Source organism: Gallinula chloropus (assembly GCF_964237585.1).
Source record: "Gallinula chloropus genome assembly, chromosome: 8".
Lineage (NCBI taxonomy): Eukaryota > Metazoa > Chordata > Aves > Gruiformes > Rallidae > Gallinula > Gallinula chloropus.
Genome location: NC_140093.1, coordinates 9,961,978 through 9,973,241, shown reverse-complemented (window position 1 = coordinate 9,973,241; position 11,264 = coordinate 9,961,978). Strand labels below are relative to the sequence as shown.

The following is an 11,264-nucleotide window of genomic DNA, read 5'->3' as shown; positions in this document are numbered from 1 at the left end:
TGACACTGCGCCAGGAAGCCCTGCCCTCTCTCCATTTTGCCCAGCAAGCTTGGGAAAGCAGCACGGCACTGCCAGGGCAGGGCTGAGGTGGGCAGCTCCTGGGGCTGCTCCAGCCCATGCAGTGCAGTGATGCCCCCACCCAGCTCACCCAAACAGGAGAGCGGGCTCCAGCTGAGCACAGCCTCCCTCCTAAGTCTCCAGGAGGGCACGTGGTCTCTGGGCATGGCTCTGGCCAGCCAAGCCACCGCAAACCCTCCCCATCCTTTGGGGCGCATCATCATCATCGTGCATTGCTCACCCCAAATCCTGCCCTGTGGCAGCTTCCAGCACCCTGGCTGACTCCCTTGCCTTTCACAGTAAGGCCCAATCACCCCAGGTTTTGGTGAAAACATCGCTCTAATACAGCAGGCTACCGCTTCTTTCACTCGCCTGTATCACCTCTCTGCTGTGCATCCCCGGGGATGTACAAACACTTAACTCAGGGCTAAATGGATGGGGTCAGCAAGCCCAGGAGGGCAAGATTAGGGAGCAGAGCACTCATGCCTGAAGGCTGCTCATTCACAGCATGGGCAGTTCCTGGCTCCTTCCAAGCCAGCCCTGGCTACAGCAATGGCCATCTTGCTTTAACACGTGGTTTGTGCGCCAGCCCGTGTACTTGGCATAGCCCGGGACGGACGCGGGATAATGGCAGTGATAAGCTGTGTGGGGCACCACATTCAACTGCCCAACAGATAAACATCGACTGCTCTTTAATCACGGTAAGAAGCCCAAACCTCCTTGTCACACAGGGCTTCAGCTGTGCCTCAGAACAACCAGCGGAGCGAGTTTCACATCTGCAGTTTTATTCTCGTACAAAAGGTTAAAGGCAAAGCTAAAAAATGGACCTATTGGTACCCGCTCGCTCAACGCTTTTAAGACAAGACAGGGCAGTAAAGCTTTTATTGCCAGAAGAACCAGTGGGAGGCTTTAAAGCTCATCTAGCATCCAATTTTTGTTTGTAAGTAACCTGACTTGCAGCAGCTTTTCAGTCTTTAAAACCCTCTCGCCTTTCTGGAATGCTTCAAAAGGAAGGTGACCTGAGGACGATGTCTGCTCTCCAGAGGGACCAGACAAATGCTCTGCACGAGGTGCAGAAACGGGACACTAAGGAACACCAAACCAAAACCCAGCTGCCCAGCTGCAGACTCCAGCTGACCATTAGACACGACAAGGCTGCACAGCGCCCTGCCATGTGCAAAAGCAGCGGTCACCTGATGGCCCCTTGGTTGTCCCCACGGCCCGGTGGCTGCATCACACAGATGGACACCACAGACTTGCCCCAAGCAGTGCCAGGAGCTGAGCCCAGGCATAATGACTGTGAGTGTCCTGTCCCAACTACCGGACTGTGCTTCCTCTGGGATGGGTGAGGCTACTGGCAGTGGGTTACTGATCACTCCTAGGATCCCCAGGGATCCCCCTGGGATGCAGCGGATCAGGGCTGGCCCCCTCTTCCTGAGGGATTGTTGGTGCAGCCACTACAGCTTTGCAGGGCTCGCTGCAGTCAGAGCTGCTGGCAGGGGCATTGGGTGCCTTAGTCTTCAGGAATTGGGGTGTTGCAGTTCCCGTGGTAAATTTTGACCTTGCCCTCACACTGGAAGTACTGGTCGAACACGTCGCTGTATCCATGGTCCTTCCACCACGTGCAAAGCTGCCGGTTCCATGTGCAGTCAAGCACGTGGAAGAGCTCTGGGTGCTCCATCCCCACCATGGTGAAGAAATCCTGGTCCCCAAGGTGGCCTTTGAAGTGGTACTTCTCTGTCAGCTTCTGCACCATGGTGGGTTCTAGCAGCTGGTTGTAGAGCTTGGACTGCCTCATGGCTTCCAGGTTCAGGAGCAGGACACCACTGTTGAAGCCAGGCAGCCCATCAGGAGGGGGGTCCCCTACTTTGGTTTGGGGGTTTTCGCGGCGGTACTGCCAGAACGTGTGTCTGTAAAGAGAGGAAAAACAGGAACAGGGGAGTCAGGAAGCACAGCCTTAAGAGCAGCCACCTCAAGTCTGGGCAGGTCTGGATCACTGCACAGGATCTACCGCCCACCCAAGGGATCTTGCAGTGCCAGTCTTCTGGCACTCAACCTCCCACAACCGCCCGGTGGTTCACGGGCTGCAGCTCTCTCCATCCCCCTGCACAGGATATTGCCCAGACCTCAAACCACTCTCCTGCTCTCTCCTAAAGCCCCTTTTGTTTTTTCCAGCATCACTCTGGTGAGACATCAGGATGGAGCATCGCATGACTGCTCACACGGCTGTGTGGGGTGGTGAAACCACATCCCCAGTGTCCCCCTGCACCAGAAGTGCCCCCACGGCTGGTACACACCAGGAAAACGTCCTGCAGTTAATGGGATCTCAGCAGCAGAGCTCATGGCATCGTTATTGTTTGATGACAGGGAGCTCCAGATCCCAGAGCCCCAGTGTGAAGCTGTGCAAAAGGAAGGCTTGAAGTAAATCTGGCTGGCAGCAATATTTCTTCAAAATAAAAATAAGTGATCCAGCGGCAACATCTCGTTAGCTAAATAAGCACTGCCTTCAGCATGAGCAGCTCTGGGAAGGCTCAGCTGGAGCAGCTCTGCCAGACACAATCTTCACTAGCTCATTTCCAGCTGCCGAGGAGAAGAGAGCAGTGTGAGTCCAGCAATACACAGAGTAACTCTGGAGGGTGATTCAAATGGGAAGAATTTAGACCACCGAAACAAGAGCCCCAAAAAGTCTCTGGCTCCTTCCTCAGCCCTGGGGTGGTGAGCACACCCCCCGATACACACGCTGGCTGCTCCCACTTGCAGGGACTGAATTCATTACTCAAGCAGCTGGGGTTGAATGTGCCCCCAAAATCGCTCCCATTCCGACCGAAAACCTTCTGCCCCTGAGCAGCATCCTCTGCTACAAAGCCAGGGAGCCGTGAGCTGGCTGAGCCTGGGGATCGGAGGAGGGCAGGAGGGACCCATGGCACCCACCCCACCATCTGACAGCCCAGGGGTGCCAGCCCTCTGCTCTCCTTCCAGCAGCTGTGTTCAGCCCTAACAAGTGCTACCTGAGGGAATCCTATGGCTTGTGTGGAGACCAGGCACTAAATCCACCCTCTGGCCTGTTCCCTGGATCCCATGAGGAGCCACAATCTGTGAGGAGCCTTGCCCAGTCGAGAGCAGACAGGAGGAGAGGCAGGATTCAGCAGCCACCACAGAATTATCCCAGCAGAAAACATGGATCTATTAATAATGCCAACTGTGAGCACCTTTTTTATTTCCCCATCTGGAGAGTCAGTCGGGACTGTCGATTGCACAGCATCCCTTCCTTACAACTTCCCATTTAGATGCTTCAGATTCAAGGCTCTGAAATGTCTCATTTCATTATTGTGCTCCCTTTTCACTTGGTTCAGGATGGAAAGGGTTCTTCCAAGTGCCAGTTTCCCATGGAAAGGAAGTTCAGTTTGGGAGCAGGCGCCTGCACACCTCCTGGGGAGGTGGGGCAGAGGACTCCCTGCCTCATCGGAGCCTGTGGGCAGCAGCACTTCTTTGATCTAAAGGGCAAGGAAGAGATGAAAGGGCTCTGCCCGAGCAAAGAGCAGTTATGTCTCGGGGACAGGCACCAGGCCACCGCAAGATGACTTGTGGATGCTCATAAGAAAAGCAAAGCACTCTCCATGCAGCTTTAGAGAGAAGCTCAACCTGCAGAGGTGAGACCCAGCCTTGCAATGATCAGCCTCCCGAGGTGCTCAGGGCCAGGAGTCTGAGCAGGGACTTGCTCAGTCGACCTCTGCACACTCTGCTCCCTCTGCTTCTCCCTAGCAGTGCCAGGGAAGCTATCCCTGTGCCCAAAAAATGAAGCTGGCAGGAGGAAAGGGTGCAGTGTAACAGAGGGAGGTGTCTTTCCAGCTCCATAGCAGTGGGATTGACTTCTTTCACATTCTTACCTCCAAAAACATGCTGCCCAAGCTTAAGGGATGAGAGCACAGCCTCTGCAAACAGCCTGAATAGGAATAAAGCAAGTGCCCGAGCCCCCAGCATCACCAGGCCGTGGCAAGGTAAAAGCAGATCTGTATCAAATGACTCAGTTTTTCAGCAGAGCCGTTCCCCAGCGGATTACTCGGCGACAGCTGATAAGGAGAACAGAGCAACGTGCCCTTTTCTGCGGGGAGAGGAGACAGACTGACAAGCAGCAATTGTTCAGCCCTTCCTCCCGGGGCTGGCGTGACGGGGCCATCCTCCCCCGGCCGTGCGCAGAGGAGCGGGGCTGGGGGGGACAAGGCCATCCCCGGGGAGCGATGCTGGGGCAAGATCCAGGATGCAACGAGCTGCATGTGGCTCCACAGCACAGACAGCTCAGGAACCTGCTCGCAGCACCACGCCACAGTCTTTCCAGTGCTGGGCTCTGGCCAACCAAGGGAAAGGTATTTTGGCAGGGCTGCCAGTAGCATCTGTTTAGCCTGGATTTTGCTCAGCTTTTGTCCTTCTAGCAGAGGGTTTTGGCACTGTCCTTCTGCAAGGGCCAGGACAGAGAAGATCGTGGTCAAAAGGCATCTCCACCCAGCTGGAAGAGGAAGGAGCAGCGGGTATTAGAGCATCGTTGTCTTTGGAGGAGGCAGGGCTGAGGCAACACAGTGAAGAGCCCAACGGCTAACCCAGCCTGTGCTCTACTGCTCTGTCCTGCCTGACATCGGCCCTTGGCACCTGCCTGAAATTTTGGCAAAACACGGAGGGAAAAAAATCTCAGCATGCTGCCAGAGAGCAGGGAGGGACCGGGCTGCTGGGGGTGCAGCCCCCCCAAGACAAGCACTTTCCATTAAGGAACCAAACCCCTGGTTGAAGGTGATGGAAACGTCTCCTCAGCCCATGCCCCTGGAGCAGCCAGGACAGGCAGTGCAGGCAGACCCGGCGCGCCACCAGCCCCGTCTCTGGAGTGCCCTGTTCCCCACTTCCCCAGCAGCAATGGCCAGGGCAGGAAGGCAGCCCGGAGATGCCGGCCGCCAGTGGGATGCAACGGGGCAGGAAGCTGCTGGCCGGGAGGAGGGGAGGAGAAAGGAAGAGGAGGCATTTCAGGCTTTTGTTAATCGCCCTGGCCCCTCTAGACCGGAGGGGAAAGAGGTGACCCTGGGCCCCCGACCCCATAGCAGGGTGCGGGGGAGCCCTGCGGGGCCTCTGCCACGAGCGCCCGCCCGCAGCCCCGACGGGCTTTGCTTTGAGGAGCTGTTTATAAACAGAGCCGGCGTGTGCTAGGAAACATCTGGAGAAGAGCATTTCCAAGCATTCAAACGCCAGGCCCAGGCAGCCCAGATAAAAAAAAACTCAGCTTCCACCAGGACTTCCCTTGCTGGCCCTGCGCAGGGCGCTCAGGCTGCACCTCCCCGGCCTCGATGCCTCCACCGGGCTCATGGACACCGGCCACGAGCTCCGGCTTGCAGAGCATTCCCTGCACCCTTTACAGGGTCTCTCTGGGGCCAGCTGCCAGGGTGAAAGGGACTTCTCCACCTACCATCTGTGTCCTGCGGGTCCTTCTCTCGCTTTCATGCACGGCAAGGGGCAGATGCTGCGTGGGGTGAAGGCTTTGTTCAAACCCATGAACTTCCATTGGCTTGCTTCAGTTCAGCACCTTGGGGACACTGTCACAGAGCCACTTCCCAGGGGGTCAGGGACTGGGGCACTACGAACCAGGGGCACAGAAGGGAAGTGGGGGCTGCCGTCCCTCTCTGCCCCACTCTGACAGAGCCCCGACAGCCCAAACACCAACTGAACCAAGCAGCGCACGCTCTCGCTACCTCTAAATAGGTGTTTCAGGTCCTGAGCCAGAACACAGGCACCTGATGGCACTATCCCCACTGCAGCTGCTGGCGAGCCCTACTGGTCCTGGGCAATAAGCTACGAGGTGTGAGCATGCCATGAGTGTGTCATGCTCCTCTGCTCCATGCTCCCCAGGGTGGGCAGGAGGATGTGATGCATGGCTGCGGTCCCACCGCACAATCCCTGGCCATGCTGCCCACCTGCCTGGTGCCCCTGAGGAGGCAGGTGGGATGGAGCCCCAGTGGGATGCTCATGTTTGAGATGAGGTGGGGAGAGAGCAAACAGAGGGAGTAAATGATTGTGAGGGCTTCTGGAAACAACACGTACAGGCTTAAAAGCAACCTGGCTCCTACAGCAGCCTGGAAGACCCCCTGATAGTGGCTTCTGTCCCGCCCAGAGGAGAGGGCACAGGCAGTAGAGGGAAGAGTGATGGCACAGAGATGACTCTCATCCATCCAGGGGATGATTGTTGCTTCCCCCACTTAATCCTCAGCAAGAAGTAAGAGCACAGCCAAGAATCCACCCTGCACCCGTCCCTTGGCTAAACCTCTCTGTGGCTGGCAGCTGCCCCCTTACCACCGCTCTGTTCAGCCCAGATCAGCCCTCAGGAAAAGGCTTCCTCCGGCTCCCACCACATCACTGCAGCAAAGACAGGCCCTGCCGAGTTTCTGCTGCAGCTGGAGGGAGGCAGACACCCTGGGGCGGCACCCAGAGCAGGATTTGACCCACACTCCCCCTTCCCACCCCGGCGCTGCTGGACCTCAGCCGGGTGAGCTCAGCCCTGCTGCAGAGGGAGGCTTTGCAACAAAGCGACCCTTGTTGCTAATTGCTTGTTTCCCAAGTGCAAATGCTGAGTGCCTTCGGGAGCTGGGGTGACTGGGTCAGTACCAGCCTGGCCCAGCACCCCTTAGCTGAGGCTGAGCAGCTTGTGCAACAGAGGAAATCCCGGCTCCCCGGTTCCTGGGAGCACCCTGCACCCGGTGATGTGCAATGCCACTGCCAATAGAGCAGTACCCCTGCTCTGTAGGGAAATACATCACCCCAGGGCAAAGCAACCCCGATTCTCAGCCAGGGACAAAGGGTGGGGTGCGTAGGGGTGCACACTGGGACTGCCTTACCCTCCTCTGATGGGTTCAGAGGGAGGGTCCAGCTCCAGCAGGACCTCTGGCCCTCCCCTGGAAAATGCCGACGACCCGATGGACTGAGCTCCTCCATGAGGACATTGGTAATTCCTTAATAAATGCCTCACACACGGCACAGATTAGGTCTGGTCTCTGCTCAGCCCAGTCTGCATGCCAAATGTTTAAAAGGCCTGGATTTAGAGCCACAGATTGATTCCCAATGATTACATTTCTGCCAGGACTTAGCAGCCCAAAAATGGGCATGCTTAAATAAATTAGCAGTTAACTTGTGAACACAGCTTCTTTGGAACAAGATTTTCAAGGCCAGCCCCTCTCCTCCCAATTTTGTACCCCACTCTGGTGCAAAAATCACCCTCTGAGTGGACAAGGAACCATAAACACTGTCTGGGTCACATCAGTTTCCTTCATGGGGCTCTCAGGAATAGGGGAGATGTTCGCCCTCCACTGCTGCTGTGAGGAGGAGAAATAAAAGGTCTCCATCCCTGTCTGGGAGTCCCAGCTGTGCGATGCTGCACTGCCACAGGGGAGTCCTGGCATGGAGGAGAGCTGTCTCTGAGCTTTGGAGAGCAGATGGGTGTTGTAGGAACCCCTCCAAAGGACTGGTGGGAGCTTCCCTGTGCAGCCCCAGCACTGTACTGCTCCAGAAAGCATCCCAGTTATGCAGCAAACCCTCTCCATTTCCTGCTGTTTGTTTGCTTGTTCCTCCATTAAAGGGTTTCAGCTCTTGGAAGCTCCTTCTGCACCAAGTGCTGGTGAGGAAGCCCTTGGCTGAGTGGCCCCAGCTGCCCACCGGCTGCCAGAGCGGCCCCATCCGCTCCTCCTGGCCCCTCTCTGAGTGCTCAGCCCCAGCTGTCACCTTCTAAAGCAGATTCAAGAGCCAAGCTTGGCTGGTTGGAGACCTCTGCTCACAGTAGAGCCCAGACTCCCCACTCTACCACACTGCAAGACCTTCACTGGGGTGCAAGGAATCACAAATATCTGTGCCATGCAGGCCACCTTGAGCCTTGCCACAGCCAATGAACAGCACTTGTCTTAACAGCCCCAAACCAAGCTGTGACCTCCCAAAAAGCACTGTTGACCAGCATGGACCTGCTCTTTCTTCAGGTCATGCTCTCCCATGAGAAAAAAAGCAACCACTGACAATGAGAGGTTGTGAAAATACCCAGCTGGATCTAACCACCTGCTCACAATGCAGAGCATGCAGGGGCTAATGATCTACCAGTGCAGCCAGGTACTCCAGCAACCCCAAGATGCCATCATTGTGACATCTAGTACCTCTAGACACTGAAACTGAGACGTTCAGGAGCTGAAATTGAGAAGCTGAGGAGTTGAAGCCAAGTGCATGTATGGTAACTGATACGTGCTCACCTGACACACCCCAGACTTGTATGCTCTGTCCAGCAAATAAAATCCCACGGCAAAGTCATGACAAACTTCTCAGGCAGCCCTTGCAAGTGAGCACCACCACCCACGTGTGCTCTGTGCAGGACAGCAAAGTCCTTGGCTTGAACCCATGCTTGGAGACTCCAGAATGCCTTACTCACACACAAGTGTCTTGGCTGACAGAAAAAGTCATGTCTGTAATGGCCAGTATCTCCAAAGGGCCAGTTAACAGTATTAATATTATTGATAGTCTTTGTGCTACTCAATGCACAGATTAGTTATCAGATCTGGCAAATCTATTGTTTTTAAATGCCATTTCAAGTTTGCTTGGTAACAGGAGTGAGAGCAATAGGCCCTGCACAGTAACGATGTTCATGGCCACAGCCAACAAACCCTTTGACCTTCTTGGATATTTTTTTTATCAGACAGAAATGCTGAATTCCTGAAATCAATCCTCCTGCCAGTTCCTTGCAGGGTCTGGTTGTGCTGTAATTCTGGTTGCTTCTTGGCAGCCGTTGCTAAAGAATTCCAGGAGCCATTTCCCCTACACATCAAACGGCAGCACTTGCTACAAATCAAGTCAGAGCCTCGAAACCCAAAGCATGTGGGGCTTGGCTTGCAGGGCTGTGGGCAGCAGCAGCAGCATGGCCATGCCTGGCAGGACACAAATTCTCTTGCCTTCAATGGCTTGGGAAACACAGAGCTGGTAGTGGCAGGCAGCTCCCCGCTCCCCTGGCCCAAAAGCACTTGGAAAAGAGCAAAGTCTCCAAATCAGGGCAGCCAGCCTGCTCGAGGAGCCCACAGACTCAGGCAGACTCAAGGAGAAGGACCTACATGCTGGAGACGGTTATCTCCAGCTCTGGAAAGCTCCATCCCAGGCAACGGCCCACCTGCACTGCCACATCTTACAGCCACCACCGCTGCCTGAGCTGATAGGCAGGGAATCCAGCTGCTGCTCCTTGCTCACAGCTGTCAGCAGCACTTTGGGGTTTTTTTTTTAGATCCCAAGAGAAGGTACAGGATGTACCGTCTCAGCCCAGACGCGCCAACAGCCCATCCTGGCTGCGGATTCAGCACTAGCCTGCTCCCAGCCCAGGATAACTCCGCTCCTCCTCCAAACATCTGACAAACTGCCTTAGCCCTGCTGCTGCTGAGCTCCCAGGGAACATCAGGCGCCGTGCCTCCGGCTCTGGCTGCTGCACAGGCTTGCTTCCACGCGTTAATGGGCTTCTCAGGGCTGTCCTGCCAGCTCCAACAAAGCCTGTATGATGGCACAGAGCACACCGGCGGCAGCTCCCACACAGTCACCAGCAGAAACAAAGCTCTTCATTTCCACAAAACAAGGCCCTGTCCAAGCTCTCCCTAGCTCTTAGGCAGAAGCAAAGGTGAATGGCCTCACAGCCACGCAAGGACTCGGTGTCGGCCCTTTGTAGTCTGTAGCTGTGCCTTTGATGTAGATAGCTCTTCCTGCAGGACAAACTTTTATCATTTCCAGCACTGCGGATTCCCATGACGCCTCCAGCTTTTCTTAGCTCCTTGTCACAAGGGTGAGCAGTGAAGTTCTTACCCAGTGGCAGGGCCGGAGGAAGCAGCCACTCTTCCAGTCCCAGCACTGTGCACTCTTGGGCCTGAGAAGGTCTGGTCCCTCTCCCGAGGTCCATCCACCACTTTCCTCCCAGCTGCAGCAAGAGGGTAAAAGGACCTGTGGGTTAGCTGCTCCCCATTGCCAGCAGACTGCTCCTCTCCAATGAGACCTCCAAGGCAGTGCCTGGGGCCCTGGGCAGTGCTGGCACTGGTGGGCACCCAAAGCCCATTGTCATGTAACAGCACCAGCACCATGTGGGAAGCAAAGAGGATGGGATGGCTGAGGGGAGGGGAGTGGGGAGTACGGTGTGGTGTGTTGGTCAGGGTTCACCCCGAGGCTGTGTAATTGATATAGCTTTCCTGCTGGCTCCTGCATGCCACCAGCTTGGACATCTAAAACTAGGAAATGAAGTAAGAATAGGGTTTAAGCTCTGCCTTCTGTAATTAGAAAGTTTCAGGACATTTTGGGGAGTGCCACAGCGGTTCCCCCACTCTGTTCATCTCAGCTGCAAGGCTGCTTCAAAACAGGGAGGCTTCTCCGCTCAGCACCCAGCAGCTCTGAGTTGGGCCAGGCTGGCACAGGCTCCCAGGGAGGTCTGGGCTGCAGCAGCATCCACACGTGGATGCTTTCACTGTGCCCCAGGGTAGATCTCCTCAGTGTCCCCATGCAGCCTCTGCTGCTCATGCCCAGGTCAGGAGGCTGACCCACAGCAAGCTGTGCTTCTCTTCCCTGTCTCTCAAACACATTGTAGTGGGGACCACAGCTACACCAGGCCAGGCACACACCCCACACATGCACTGTGTGGGGATGGCTGCTTTGCCTGCCAGCCTGGTATCTGGCTTGCAGGCTGCATCTGCAATGCCTGCTGCATGTTCCTTAGCATGGCAGAGAGCACAGGAGGGCCTGGACCTCTGAGTTTGGTCAGGATCTGGTATGGAAGGCCCACTGCAACCTAAATATTTATAGGGAGCACCATCACCCAACCTCTGTAGCCTGGTGAACAGGATGCCCTCAGCACACCTGAGTAGCTGAAATGCTGCAGGGTACAACAGGATTTTTAATTAAGGCTATGTCTCTGCAGAAGCACTCCTTGCCTGGAAAACCTTTTGGACCAGGCAAACTTCAGATGGAGACTTTAATCTTTCCATCAAAAGCAGCAGCTCCAGGTCTTGGCAATGGCATGGATCCTGTGCACACACATGAGCAGACATATGTCGGTGCTGGGAAGAGGCTCTGCCTGCAGGCCAACATGCAAATGTCAACCTGGCAGGAGGCATCCAGTGCTGCCATGGAAAGCCCACAAGCATCTAAGAGCCTAGTGCACAGTACTGAGTGTCCCCAACAAC

At 55.6% G+C, this 11,264-nt stretch overlaps 1 protein-coding gene across 1 annotated transcript in view; it reads right to left on the bottom strand.

The window, feature by feature from the left end:
• Nucleotides 1–841: 841 nt before the first annotated feature.
• The window catches only part of XXYLT1 (xyloside xylosyltransferase 1), a gene marked incomplete at its 5' end in the record, with an annotated part of 33,394 nt that continues 22,971 nt past the window's right edge, over nucleotides 842–11,264 (bottom strand). Inside the window, one exon of the mRNA XM_084267432.1 lies at nucleotides 842–1,967. Coding sequence (XP_084123558.1) covers nucleotides 1,571–1,967 — 397 coding nt within the window. The 3' untranslated portion in view covers nucleotides 842–1,570. The remainder of the gene's footprint in view (nucleotides 1,968–11,264) is intronic.